General features: G+C 45.0%; 1 protein-coding gene across 1 annotated transcript in view; it reads right to left on the bottom strand.

The window, feature by feature from the left end:
* LOC124622063 overlaps positions 1–15,752 on the bottom strand; it is a 108,426-nt gene that overhangs the window by 45,045 nt on the left and 47,629 nt on the right. Inside the window, exon 2 of the mRNA XM_047147640.1 lies at positions 1,324–1,457. Within this exon, the coding sequence (XP_047003596.1) occupies positions 1,324–1,437 (114 nt within the window). The 5' untranslated portion in view covers positions 1,438–1,457. The remainder of the gene's footprint in view (positions 1–1,323; positions 1,458–15,752) is intronic.

Raw genomic sequence — 15,752 nt, 5'->3', positions numbered from 1 at the left:
TGTAGAACACCACAATTACACTACACTACACATCCAGTCACATTAATGTGACCAGCTGTCAAAAGCCTGAATAACCAAATTTGTAGTGTTGACTGGTGCTGCGATGCAATGAAAATATCACTTTCTGGAAATACCTGCATTTCGGTCGTACTGGAGGCGTCAGTTAACTAACGTTCAGGGCAAACAGTTTTTTAAACAGTTTATTTTCCGACACAGCCATACTCACTTTCAACAAGAAATTTGCCAGCTTCGGCCCTCTTCACTCCAGTCACTGAGAAAAACCACACTCACTATATTACTGACACGTAATAGAAACAAAAACTTGCAGTCGTCGTTTTTAACTTATTTTAGTAAATGACAACCAGTTTTGGTGACTCAACGCATCAAATGGCTCTGAGCACTATGGCACTTAACAGCTGAGGTCATCAGTCCCCTAGAACTTAGAACTACTTAAACCTAACTAATCTAAGGACATCACACACATCCATGCCCGAGGCAGGTTTCGAACCTGCGACCGTAGGAGTCGCTCGGTTCCGTACTGAAGCGCTTAGAACCGCTCGGCCACATCTGCTGGCCACTCAGCACATCATCTTCAGGCCTTGATGATACTGAGCTGGTGAACTCCGCTTTTATACACAATCCCATCAGTGATCAACTCTACGAGCTGCCTTCCGTAGAATATTTTAGCAGCGATGTTGTGTCTGCAACAGGTATTCTACGGAAACCGGTTCATATACGTTGGCCACTGATGGGACTGTGTATGAGAGCGGAGTTCACCCCCTCAGCATCAGCTAAGGTCTGAAGATGGTGTACTGAGTCACCGAAACTGGTTGCTATCTTATAAAATAACATCAAAACGACGGCTGCACGTGTGCCATTTTCTTAAGTAAGTCAACAGCCCAAGTCCTACGGACCATCGATTACAAGGATGGACGTACTAAAATATCACTGACAGTTGCGGACGTCCTACGTCTAAACAATAAAGTCGGGCAATATGTAACTCCTAATATGTACGTCTGTGATCACCACAGTCCTTTGCTAGGCGTGGTCATATTAGAGCTGGTATGCTGTTGTTATCCTCCGACCTTTACACTGATGTATCTAGTCAGTTTCAAGTAAATTGCAACTCGGCTTCTCCCATTGCAATAGGTGAAAGAAATGAGAAGTGAGACAAAAATCTTAGGCTTGCCCCCGGATCGAACCGAGACCTTTCTCTTGGTAGTTTGACACTTTATCAATGAACCGCTGAGCTACTAAAAATGCATGGGTTGTGGCATGGGAAATGTAGTGAGTACAAGAGCTGGACAAGACAGACGTACTCACCGTCTGGCACAGCTTGAGCAGGCCGCTCCAGGAGCGCATGTACCCAGTGTTGATGAGGATGGCCGACGTGGTCGTCGTGGTCGTGGTCCTCGTGATGGTCACCTGGTGCGACATGGCGGCGGCTGCGGCTGCGTCTGCAACGTGACGGAGGAACGCACTCACTGAGGAGTTTCTGCTGCTGCTACTCGGCTACCGGTGCGCGCCAACGCCTTACTGCAGCGGGCGTGAGTCACGCCACAGCCACAGCCCACAGCCTCGGCTCTGGAGGCGTCATCAGTAGGTGACGCCAGCGTCTGGCGCGCGGCTGCGGCGCGCCGAACAGTGAACCGCTCCCGCTATCTAATCACAACCCTGCACCTCCCCCCTCCTTTCTGCTTTGTTTTCTTACCTTAAGACGCCAGTGCGATAAAATGTTTATTTCGACGCAGTGTTTACTTGGTGCGGAGTTCATTTGGTTAAAAATCCAATGTCGGACACAGCGGGAAGTGTGGTAGGTCCGCTGTTGTTTTCTATCTACATAAATGAGCTTTTGGATAGGGTGGCAATGTGCGACTGTTTGCTGATGATCCTGTGGTGTACGGGAAGGTGTAGTCGTTGAGTGACTGTAGGAGGATACAAGATGACTTGGACAGGATTTGTGATTGGTGTAAAGAATGACAGCTTATTTCTGTATTAGAGTTACCCGTGTTGCATAAAAACTCACTTGTTTAGTTCTGTATTAGAGTTGTTTTTGATAAAATATTCTTATCTTTAAAGTTTGATTGTGGTGGTTATTGGTCGCGCCAGACCGCTCGTTAATTTTTTTTTTTTAATGCAGATGAATAGGAAAAAGAATCCTGTAATGTTTGAACACTCCATTAGTAGTGCAGCGCTCGACACAGTCAAGTCGATTAAATATTTGGGCATAACATTGCAGAGCGATATGAAGTGGGACAAGCATGTAATGGCAGTTGTGGGGAAGGCGGATGGTCGTCTTCTGTTCATTGGTAGAATTTTGGGAAGATGTGGTTCATCTGTAAAGGAGACCGCTTATAAAACACTAATACGACCTATTCTTGAGTACTGCTCGAGCTTTTGGGATCCACATCAGGTCGGATTGAGGGAGGACATAGAAGCAATTCAGAGGCGGGCTGCTAGATTTGTTACTGGTAGGTTTGATCATCACGCGAGTGTTACGGAATTGCTTCAGGAACTCGGGTGGGAGTCTCTAAAGGAAAGGAGGCGTTCTTTTCGTGAATCGTTACTGAGTAAATTTAGAGAACCAGCATTTCAGGCTGACTGCAGTACAATTTTACTGCCGCCAACTTACATTTCACGGAAAGACCACAAAGATAAGAGAGATTAGGGCTCGTACAGAGGCATATAGGCAGTCATTTTTCCCCCGTTCTGTTTGGGAGTGGAACAGGGAGAGTAGATGCTAGTTGTGGTACGAGGTACCCTCCGCCACGCACCGTATGGTTGATTGCGGAGTATGTATGTAGATGTAAATGTAGATCTGAATTTATGTTGATCCATAGTAGATACGGCACACCGGCATGTTTCCAGAAGTTATTTTATTTATACCACCAGTTTGGGAATCTCATTAATGTCATCTTAAGGCCCTATGCACAACATCTATAGAAAATCAGACACATCGATGCATGAATAACAGAAGCCATCAGTATCTGGATTCCATGAAATTTTTGTGGAGTGTGTACTTCGAAGACTTGACAGCAGTTATAGCTTTTATGTGCCCGATTAAACCGGTCGCGTAATAAGGCCAGTCAATGAAGACGAAAAAAGGTGGAATGTGGGAAATAATTCAAGCAATCGCAAATTTTTGTTCAGTGGTAGGAGGGAGTGCCATGAATAAGATACTAGAAATCCTGACCTGTGGTGGAGTGGGGATGCATTTGAAGGTCAATTTGTACGTTTATCTTCAATAACCGCCGGCCGGAGTGACCGAGCGGTTCTAGGCGCTACAGTCTGGAACCGCGCGACCGCTACGGTCGCAGGTTCGAATCTTGCCTCGGGCATGGATGTGTGTGATGTCCTTAGGTTACTTAGGTTTCAGTAGTTCTAAGTTCTAGGGGACTGATGACCCCAGAAGTTAAGTCCCATAGTGCTCAGAGCCATTTGAACCATTTTTTCAATAATCCGGAAAGTACGGTCCCTAGCGAAACAGTATCCCAGTACAAAATTTAACTACATTGAATTTCCAACAAAAGGTTCCTCTTAATATTTTCTGTAGAACAACAGTAACGAAAGAATATCAAAATCTCGCGCTTGGTTTATTCCCGATATTATATTGCCGGTTGCATAAAACGAGATCAGTAGGGGAGGCTGAATCACCCCGTGTACCCTCCTACAATCTTCGGAGATCTCCAGCTTGTTCAGATTTTTAAATATTCACTGGCTTTCGGCAGAAATTCTTCCTGGTGTCGTCAACTCTTACGGGAACTACACGTTAAACTGAGATATGTTTATGCATGGAAAATTCCTCTATCAACAAATTCTGTGCGAGATCCCAACACTTAGACTAACTTCAATCGCGCCCGTAAATGACGGTGTGTCCTTGTTCTGATGTAAGCGGGTAACACGCCTGTCGCGTCGATAATCACCTTAACACAACTGACCCCGTCTTAAATGACCAGTTACCGGAAGCCTCAAATGTGAGTCACCAATTTTGTGTCATTAGAATCCACTTAACGAGCGAAAGCAACACACTGCTTGTCGTTTTCTGACTGAATGAGGAGCGAGAGGCGGGTATATATATGGAGTACTCTAATCAAAACGAGATAGATGAAGAATTATAATAAACAATTTTTTTTTATTTCGCAAGTAATCGCCACAACTGGTAATACGCTTGTCTCACTGTGACAAGACGGTCAATGCCTCCACGGAAAAATGTCTTCGGTTACCCACGGAACGGTGACTGTACTCAGATGTGCACCTCTTCGTCCGAAGCAAATCGACGGCCACGAATCTCTTTCTTCAGGGCTCCAAAAATCTGGAAATGGTATGACGAGAGGTCGGGATTGTACGGAGGAGGTCCAAGGGCTTCTCACCGAAACTTCTGCAGTGTAGTCTAAACAACCTTGGCAACACGTGGTCCCGTCTCTTAGGCTACCGCAAACATTTTTCCTATGGAGGCACTGAATGTCTTGTCTGACAGTGGGATTAATGTATTACAGTTATGGTGATTCATTTTGAAATAATAAACAGTTTACTTACTTTTCTTCCATCCGTCTCGTTTTTATTTCACTGCCCCTTATACTATACGCTGTATTACCACTGGTTCCTGGGTGTCTATACTTCAACATTTCAGATCGTTACTCCTGGTTAGGCTACAAAACATGAAGATGTCATTTACCGGAAGACTGCTTTGGATGAAACAGTTCCGTACTCTGCAAGGCCCTGTTGCGGGTGGTATGCCTTCACCTACCACTTACCCAGACTGTTATATGGGGGACGACAATTTGATGTGAACTCTGAACCATGGTGCAAGTTGGCATTTTTCACAAATACAAATCACCGTCAGTGCGATGTGTGACCAAAAACTATCCTAACACCGACTGAGGCTTTGCAATCCCTCTTAACCGCCGAGGCACACACACCAATTGTAAGTAGTCTGTTTAGGTTTTTATGTTGGTAACGTCACCTAGTGCTCTGTATGAAAATCACTGGCTGTGCTGTGTGCTGTCTGTGGCTGATGGGCATTGTTGAAATAGTCGATATTGTAGTGTTGGGCAGCGCGTAGCGTTGCGCAGTTGGAGGTGAGCAGCCAGCAGTGGTGGATGTGGGGAGAGAGATGGCGGAGTTTTGAGAGCGGATGATCTGGACGTGTGTCCATCAGAGACAGTAAATTTGTAAGACTGGATGTCATGAACTGATATATATATTATGACTTTTGAACACTATTAAGGTAAAGACATTGTTTGTTCTTTATCAAAATCTTTCATTTGCTAACTATGCCTATCAGTCGTTAGTGACTTCAGTAGTTAGAATCTTTTATTTAGCTGGCAGTGTTGGCGCTCGCCGTGTTGCAGTAGTTCGAGTAAGTGATTCGTGAAAGGTATAGGTAACTGTTAGTCAGGGCCATTCTTATGCAGGGATTGTTGAAAGTCAGATTGCGTTACGCAAAAAATATTGTGTGTCAGTTTAGTGATGGTCAGAGAAATGTCTGAGTACGTTCAGTTTTGCTCAGCTGTTCTAAAATCAAATAACGTAAGGGGTTTACCGGCACAGTAATTCACTGATTTTTCTGAGGGGACGTTTCACAATGTATGCACAGCTTTGCCGCAGACAGACAATTCTACGTTTACAAGCAGCAAACCGTTGCACAATACGGTAAAGAGACATTTTTTCAAGGAAATGTGACTGTCTGATCGTAGACCGCTTGATATCTCTTATCATGTTCGCAAAATCCCTACGCGTGATAAAATCTACACAGTGGCAAAGCCGCACACTTTTCCTCTAATACAGGTTTACAAAAATTATCCAACGGGGTTACGCGAAAACTACGTCGCTTTCTTCCAAATATTCCAAGTTTCCTGTTCTCAGTTACAATTTCGTATGAGCTTTACGATCATATAGCGTCCTTCTGAATTCGATGGTTGTTGTCATGCTTGTTGGGTAACATCTCCAAAAACTTGAACAACACTCTATAACTGATCGCATTTGTGTCTCATAGCGAATTTCATGTTACTAGCACCAACTATGGTCTTCTGCCATATCCGATACATCTATTACTCATACAAGCTCGGCCCTGATTGTAATTCCGTATCAAATCTTTACCTAGAGTGATTTTAGTCTTCATTCATTTTCTCAGTTTTTGCGTGCGTAACAGTTTACAACCACAGACTGCGAAATCTTGTGTAGTTGTTTCAGGAAGATGCCGGCAGCACTAGACAGCCGTCCTTCGGGCCTGGCACGGCTGTAATTGTGGTGGTGGTGGTGGTGGTGGTGCTGCTGGTGCTGCAGAAGATTCCAAGCGGATATTCGCTTCTCTGTAGTCAAGGTGTTCCGCTGACGTACGCGACACGACTTGTGATTAACGCGCTTGGAACATGCAGCTGAAGAGCAAGGCATCCAGTGGCCACTTCATTCAACTTTGTATTCACATCTCTACGCAATATTTCGACTACCGTCGCTCGACGATTTTTCTATTGAAACGAAAGATTAGGCAGCTTCTTTCTAAGACCTCTTATGAGGTATTGGGGGGTTCAGTTCCACGATTTTATCTCGTTAACAGTTAATAGAAACCCATAAACTTCATCGTTTCTTAGCGAAGTCTTCGGCGCGAGCGGGAAAGTAGTGTGATCTGGACGGGAGATGCAGACAATCTTCGGCGTTTTGAGAGAACTGGGGGTCGTCAGCTCTGGCAGATTTCTTTTCTTAATTGACCAACTTATGGCCCACCCTCGTAGGCAACCGCAGAAATTTTTCTATGAAGGTTCAAATGGCTCTGAGCACTATGGGATTAATTGCTGAGGTCATCAGTCCCCTAGAACTTAGAACTATTTAAACCTAACTAACCTAAGGACATCACACACATCCATGCCCGAAGCAGGATTCGAACCTGCGAGCGCAGCGGTCGCGCGGTTCTAGACTGAAGCGCCTAGAACCGCACGGCCACTCCGGCCGGCTTCTATGAAGGCACTGACCGTCTTCCACCCTAGTGATAATCATCAGATAAGCATCAGCTCGATAAGTAGTAGATTCCCCATATCTCTTATTGGCAAACTCAGAAATGTGAAGTGTCTTATATACAAGAACATCTCTTTCATTAAAACTCTCAAGACCAGCCGCTGATAGAGATATGCTCCTCACCACAGCAACAGTAATCCACCCGTTACCATGTCCACCTGCAACTGTATGAAATACACCAAAAGAAAACAACTTGCAACGTACAACCTTCCTTGAACGAGATCACGGACTAATTCACCTTCTTCTCCAGACGGAACAGTACACCTTCTGTAATGACATGAATGGCGACAGGACGCTGAAATCGACCCCACATTTCTTTACTCGCAGCCGGTCACTTACTGAAGAAAAAAAAGTTTCAGTCTGGCATAACAATGGCCCTAATTTTCCACCCTTCGTTAGGACCCTGCAGGCCGCCTTGAGGAAACAGTAGCTTACGTACAGCGGATGTTTTCTTTTAAGATGCACTTCATTTTTAAACCTTTGTTTCTGAATTATGTGCACAAGTGAGACAACGCAGGCAGCGCACCAGTCGACTCTTTCTTAATTTTTGTTCTGCTTCTGTAACTTCTGTGCGCCTTATCAATTGTTTGCGTGTTTTGTTTTGGATGCAACAAAAGCTACGACTTCTTTGACCTCACTGATGTAATTATAGGCATAATAGCATCAGCTGCTGGAAATAACTGCAGCTGCATCTATATTCCGCAGGCCTCAGGGTGTGCCTGGAGGGTACATCTGATACCACTATACTTTTCTCCAATTCATGTTCCGTTCACGAATGGGGCTGGGAAGAGCAACTGTCAATAAATCTCCGTGTGAGCTCCGATTTGCTCGTCGTGGCCATTCGGGATACATCCATTAACAGGAAGTAAAGTTGTCCGACTATGCTTCAAATGTATGCTCTCGGAATCTCAAGAAAAATCCCTCCGTGATACACAACGCCTCTACATCTACATCTACGTCTACATTACTCCGCAATTCACATTTAAGTGCTTGGAAGAGAGTTCATCGAACCACCTTCACACTGTTTTTCTATGGTTCCACTATCTAATAGTAAGCAGGAAAAACTAAACATAAACCTTTCCGTGCGAGTTATGTTTTTACTGATAGTCGTTTTCCGCTATGTAAGTGGGAGTAAACAAAATATTTTCGCATTCAAAGAAGAAAGCTGCAATGAAAAAGTCTTTGTTTTAACGATTGCCACCCCCGACTCGCGTATCGTGCTCACCCCTTTTGCTCGATAATGCAAAACGATTTGGCCTTCTCTAAACTTTTTGGATGTCCCCGTCAATTATACCAGGTAAAGAACCCATACCATGCAGCAGTACTCCAGAAGAGGACGGATAAGCGTTGTGTAAGCAGTATCTTTCGTGTACTTGTTCAATTCTGCCAGTAAACCGCAGTCTTTGGTTCGACTTCCCCGCAAATTTTCTGTTTCATGGTTCCAGTTTAAATTATTCGTAATTGCAATCTCTACATATCCATTTGAATCGATAACCTATAAATTTATGATTTATCGTGTAATCGAAATTTAAAGATTCCTTTTCATAGTCATTTGGCTGGTCTTATGTTAGGTTTGTTTAGAATCAATTGCAACTTTTCACGCCATATAACAGCTTTGTTTAAATCATGTTGCAATTCATTTTGATCTCCTGATGGCTTTACTAGACAGTAAATTACAGCATCATCTGCAGACAGTCTAAGAGGGCTCTTCATATTGTTTCCCAAATCTCTTTTATATATATATATATATATATATATATATATATATATATATATATATACACTCCTGGAAATTGAAATAAGAACACCGTGAATTCATTGTCCCAGGAACGGGAAACTTTATTGACACATTCCTGGGGTCAGATACATCACATGATCACACTGACAGAACCACAGGCACATAGACACAGGCAACAGAGCATTCACAATGTCGGCACTAGTACAGTGTATATCCACCTTTCGCAGCAATGCAGGCTGCTATTCTCCCATGGAGACGATCGTAGAGATGCTGGATGTAGTCCTGTGGAACGGCTTGCCATCCCATTTCCACCTGGCGCCTCAGGTGGACCAGCGTTCGTGCTGGACGTGCAGACCGCGTGAGACGACGCTTCATCCAGTCCCAAACATGCTCAATGGGGGACAGATCCGTAGATCTTGCTGGCCAGGGTAGTTGACTTACACCTTCTAGAGCACGTTGGGTGGCACGGGATACATGCGGACGTGCATTGTCCTGTTGGAACAGCAAGTTCCCTTGCGGGTCTAGGAATGGTAGAACGATGGGTTCGATGACGGTTTGGATGTACCGTGCACTATTCAGTGTCCCCTCGACGATCACCAGTGGTGTACGGCCAGTGTAGGAGATCGCTCCCCACACCATGATGCCGGGTGTTGGCCCTGTGTGCCTCGGTCGTATGCAGTCCTGATTGTGGCGCTCACCTGCACGCCGCCAAACACGCATACGACCATCATTGGCACCAAGGCAGAAGCGACTCTCATCGCTGAAGGCGACACGTCTCCATTCGTCCCTCCATTCACGCCTGTCGCGACACCACTGGAGGCGGGCTGCACGATGTTGGGGCGTGAGCGGAAGACGGCCTAACGGTGTGCGGGACCGTAGCCCAGCTTCATGGAGACGGTTGCGAATGGTCCTCGCCGATACCCCAGGAGCAACAGTGTCCTTAATTTGCTGGGAAGTGGCGGTGCAGTCCCCTACGGCACTGCGTAGGATCCTACGGTCTTGGCGTGCATCCGTGCGTCGCTGCGGTCCGGTCCCAGGTCGACGGGCACGTGCACCTTCCGCCGACCACTGGCGACAACATCGATGTACTGTGGAGACCTCACGCCCCACGTGTTGAGCAATTCGGCGGTACGTCCACCCGGCCTCCCGCATGCCCACTATACGCCCTCGCTCAAAGTCCGTCAACTGCACATACGGTTCACGTCCACGCTGTCGCGGCATGCTACCAGTGTTAAAGACTGCGATGGAGCTCCGTATGCCACGGCAAACTGGCTGACACTGACGGCGGCGGTGCACAAATGCTGCGCAGCTAGCGCCATTCGACGGCCAACACCGCGGTTCCTGGTGTGTCCGCTGTGCCGTGCGTGTGATCATTGCTTGTGCAGCCCTCTCGCAGTGTCCGGAGCGAGTATGGTGGGTCTGACACACCGGTGTCAATGTGTTCTTTTTTCCATTTCCAGGAGTATATATAAAAGAAACATCAGAGGGCGTGTAACACTTCCTTGGGGAAGGCCAGATACCTCTTCTGTTTCACTCGATGGCTTTCCGTCAGTTACTTATAACTTCGACGTTTCTGACAGGAAATCAAACATCCCGTCGCACGACTCCGACGATATTCCACAGCCATGTGATTTGATTAAAAGCCCTTTGTGTGGAACAGTTTCAAAAGCCCTCTGAAAAATCTAGAAATATGGGTTCCATCGTACCGACTGCCATTGGAGTTTGTTGATCATCTCCATAACGCTCTCTTAAGGGTCCCAGATTGGTGAGCTACTCAAGAAACGGTCGAGCAAGTGTTTTCTAAGCCACTTCTTTCATGGTTGAATTTTACTTCCTTCACATTCTTTCTATGTATCCCAACTTGGTATCTGCCTTTCCTGCAGATAGTTTTATATGGTTAATCTAGGTTGGTGGGATCGGTTATTCCTTGATAATTTAAGGTTGTTATCGTTTCCAATGCTTTTCCATCAAAAACGCGTCTGAAGCAACAATGGAGTTCTTCGCTTATTTCTGCGCAATGCATTGAATTTATTTAAGTTCAGGGTCCGTCCCTGTACCAGTCATCAAGTCTCCCAGGTCTTATGCAATAGTGATATGGACAACAGTATCGTTTGCGAATAGTCTCTTGGAACTTTTGATGTTTTCCACTAGGCCATTTGCGTATTTTTTAACAATAAATGCACCATAGCACTCTCTTCGGGTACTCCCGAAATTCGTTTACTTATCGCACCCCGACGTGAACAACGACAACTCAAAAATGCAATACCCGAGAATAGTCGGGCTAAGGAATTCTACTTAACTTACGTTGAAATGGTATCAGCTACTTTTAATTTCAGATTACTATTTTTGGCCGTAAATTCAATTACGTTTTGTGCAAAGGTAATATGGTCGTGTAGTTCTGATCTCTTCCTCAAGTATTGCATTTTTGAGTCGTATCACTGTTCTTGCCGTGGTGCGATCTGTCGATTTCGTCCCGTTAGAAAGAACTCGTTGAGTTCTGCAGTCCAGACACAAAACTGGTCAGGTACTGGGTGAGGTCGCACTATATTTCCTAAACGACGACGCGAAACTCTATCGAATCCCTTCCGGAAGTCGAGAAATGCTGAATCAGCCGAGCGCCTTTGTCTACAGTGCCCTGCATTTCATAAACGAACTGGGCGAACTGTATTTCGCAAGGCCTGTTTACGGAAGCCATGTTGATTTTTATACAGGGGATTCTCGTTTCCCAGTGACATCAGTGACGTAGGTCTGTAATTATGTGGATCGATCCGGCGGTCCTTCTTGAGATACAAGATATTCCCGATGCATGCTGGTTGCGAAAAGCGTGGCGAACACACCACATAATCGTCTGGACGCACACACACACACACACACACACACACACACACACACACACAGGAGCACTTGCGCGTTATTCAGGAATGGGGCCTGCTTTACGAGTGCAAACTGTCCGAGTGATCATGTCAAACAATGGAAATTAAAATGCTATTGCTGGAAGACCTCACCAGCAAACGTTTCCAGTGTACATTTTGGCACAAATGATTAGTAATTGACTTCTAGGACCTTTACTTCCTACCAGTGACATGCCGTCAGTTTCAGAATACAACAGTTACGGAGAGCTGTTGTACAGTAGCGCTTACTGTTTCTGACTCCTCTGATTGTCATTATTTATGTTGTGTCGATGTGCGATCAAAGTTAATTTTATTGACCACTTTGGGGAACAGGACCAATTGCATGAGCAACGCGATCGTGCGTTGTCATGCTCTATTAGTTCTTTTTTTTTTTTTTCTTTGTGATGTGTCAAGACTGTTGTGCATGTTCCTGCAAATGCCACCAGGCTGTGATGAAGGGCGCCCACACAGAAGTTTGCAGGACGGGGTGAGGGTGGGGGTCCTAAACCTTGGGTATGAAGTATTTTTAATATTTTGGAAGAGGCCGCCCTTGCATGGGCTCCCTTGGCTGAGGTGATAATCTGAATCAAAAACTAAGTTCATGAAATGAAACAGATGCTTTTGGACCAAAATGCCAGATGCATAATGCGGCTCATGGTTTTCTGCTTGGACACATGTCACAACTTTGTAGAAACGTGATTTTAATAAAATTTAATTTGTCTATAGCTTAATTTTTTGCCAACACCTACGGTCTTTAAACATAGGCAAAATCTTGACCCATTTTCAAGGATATTCCCTGAGGATTTTAGTATGAGGTACACATGATCTGATGTATCGCTACCAAGTAATGATAAGGCTATGATTTATTCGGTTTCTAATGCTAATTACTATTCCTCGTGTGAAAAAAAACATCAGCAACAGTGGAAAAGCTTGTAACGTGCAATCGTTGTAACATAGAAGGATCCGGGTTGTCGTATGCACCTACGTAACAGATGCAGAAGCAATGTTACGTGCTTCGAGGAGCTGCGGGTACAGCTCAACAGGGCGTCGTTTTGCCGCTATTCCCTCCTTTTAGTGACCCCATACAGGAAGTGCATATCAGCCCACTCTTCATCGCTAAACCTATCCATACTGCTGTGCAGCATTCTGCCGGAAAAATAATCCCGAGACGGAATGGAGCCGTACTGAGTGCAAGCTTGAGGACGAAGAGTAAAGAAGGCATTATTGTTGCAAACACTAACAACTGTCAGTGAACGGAACACGTTTCCAACCATGACACACAGAGCATGTGTAGACATTTGGACTGTTGTGCAGGTATTTTCAGCGCTGTGAAGAGACAATGGAATGCAACTACTCTATAACGGGCTATTGGAGACAATGGATCTGTTGTACCAACCACTCCGTCTACAGGCCACAAGTGGCCCATCGGGACCATCCGACCGCCGTTTCATCGTCCGAGGAGGATGCGGATAGGAGGGGCATGGGGTCAGCACATCGCTCTCCCGGTCGTTATGATTGTATTCTTGACCGAAGCCGCTACTATTGGGTCGAGTAGCTCCTCAATTGGCATCACGAGGCTGAGTGCACCCCGAAAAATGGTAACAGCAACAGCGCATGGCGGCCTGGATGGTCACCTATCCAAGTGCCGACCACACCCGAAAGCGCTTAACTTCGGTGATCGCACGGGAACTGGTCTATCCACTGCGGCAAGGCCGTTGCCTGTTGTACCAAAATACTCAGAAAATATCACTGAAACACTTCCGGAATGTTGTCAGTGAAATTCTGGTTCAGACAGACGGGGAGAAAGAGAGAGAAGAGAGAGAGAGAGAGAGAGAGAGAGAGAGAGAGAGAGAGAGATAGAGAGAGAGAGACAGAGAGACCTGTATTATGAATTTTCTACATCTCTCCCGTAGCAGATGGAATGCTGTGTGGTGTGGATATCACCCATTCTCTCACAGTAAATAGCGTGGGTGTTCGCAGATTGAATAGAAGAATATTTTCCTTGTATTTTAATCCAAAAGCGTATCACCACCAGAATCAGCTTCGCTGCTGGTAGCTAAATAATACGGAACAGTGGCGAATTCTTCTCTGTCTGCCTACTGTGTTGTCTTATCGGACATTTCGATTACGTCAATTTCTTGTTAAGTGACTAGCTTCTACTGATATCTGAATAGCGAGGAGCATCAATGTTCTGTGACGTAGGAAACGCTCATTCTTCAACACCATTCTTTCATTTAAAAAAATACCGATTTCATATCCTTCCCTATTATCCTATCAGCCTATGCAAATTATTATCCAAATTACTACCACTAAGTGATATAGTCTCAGATTTTCTAACGAATAAACTGGTATGAGCCTTCTCCTCACATCATTTCCACGTGGGATACCCCTTGATACTGTCCCAATATGCACTACATCTCGTTTCTGAAGAACGACAGCTCGCCTGTTTCGGATGTAGAATGGTATGGGAAACTCTCCCCTGAAAACTAAACACTATTCTTCAATAAAAATAACTATGATTGACAGTTGAGTGAACCGATTACTGGGGGCGAGTCATTATTCAACAAATACTCTTTTGGTGAGTTTATTCGTGTGTTGTATCACTTTCTCTGTGCCTGCGTGTACATAAACTTCGCAAATCACTACAAAGAACGTGCTAAGTTTTCCTGCGACCAGACGTTAAGGCCCCTTCCCCTTCATTCACGGCAGAAGCGTGGGAATAATGACTTTTTACGAGCATCTATGCTGTCTAATTTTATCTACATTCTCCCTGTGGGAGACGCCCGCAGGGGAGCTAGCAAGGGAAATTGTCCATCACACCACCCTCGGATTTAGTGATCAAATGGTCCATTGGATAGCCCGTCAAAAACTGAACACATCCTCCTGTTGCATGGTGAAGAAGTCAATAACTGCCTGTTGCACATCCTCATCTGACAGGAATCGACGACCTTGCAAGGCCTTTTTTAAGGGACCTGAGACGTGATAGTCGCATGGAGAGAGATCAGGACTGTAGCGCGGGTACTCGAGTGTGTCTCCCACTTGAGTCTGATTAACGTCTGCGTTACGACATTTGCTACTTGCGGACGTGCGTTATCACGTTGGTCGTGTTGGAACGCATTTGGTAATAATGTCGCCACGGTTCACGTTTCCGCATTTACCGCAAGCACCTCGGAAAGACACGATGCCACACTAACTCCTCTTCTACTTGTCGTGGCTTGTATACCCGCGAGGGAATCGCACTAGGTTACTTATGCGTAGCGACAACTCCCTGAAACGGAAACTTTTTAATCTCCACTTGTAATATCCAGACTCGTTTCAACATCGTCGCCATCATCGTCGCCTTCGTCGTCACCCATATGACATCCATATATAGGCATAGCCATCCACAGAAATTTATCCAGGAGGAGCAAGACTCGAAAATTGTTATTTTTTTATATAATTGTCACAAGTTATACAGTGACTGGTTAAGTGACAGTACTGTCTCACAGCAAACCACTACGTAATGCAACATTTGACTAAACGAGACGTTTACAGGAAATCACTTGTAGAAGTGTTTGAGAATTCTGTAATGAATAAAAAGTGAGTGTTCCAGAGTCCAGAAGGGGGTAGGGCAGGGGGACAATTCCCTCTTCTCGCCCCCTTGCGGAAGCTTATGTATGATACTTCTCCATACATTACGGTTTTCAACTATACGCTGTTCCCCATGCACGTTTCCTCGTGTCATGTACACACCTTTCATTACATCGTCCTCTTTTTGATCTTTTCTAATTTGCTACCAAAGAATTTCTTTCATTCATTAACCATCTAATCCCCTGGTTACAGGCACTGCCAACCTACATTTCGTTTTCACTACAACAATGATAATTCCTTCCACTCCATTCTCTGCCCTAATCCATTTGTTGGCGTTGAGTGTTTCATAGTTGTTGAGCAACAACGGCTTTAGAATAATTTTCACAATAAAAACCCTTGTCTCACTGCCTTAGTTTAAAACTGGCAGAAAACAACTATTATAAACTTGCCAAATCACACAAATCGAAACCTTTGCTTTGAAATATATTCAGCTTATTAAAAATCACATCAAACAATATTTACTGTGTTGTTTATTTCCCTTA

Source organism: Schistocerca americana, chromosome 1 (genome assembly GCF_021461395.2).
Source record: "Schistocerca americana isolate TAMUIC-IGC-003095 chromosome 1, iqSchAmer2.1, whole genome shotgun sequence".
Classification (NCBI taxonomy): domain Eukaryota; kingdom Metazoa; phylum Arthropoda; class Insecta; order Orthoptera; family Acrididae; genus Schistocerca; species Schistocerca americana.
This window is presented reverse-complemented; position numbering and strand designations above follow the sequence as displayed.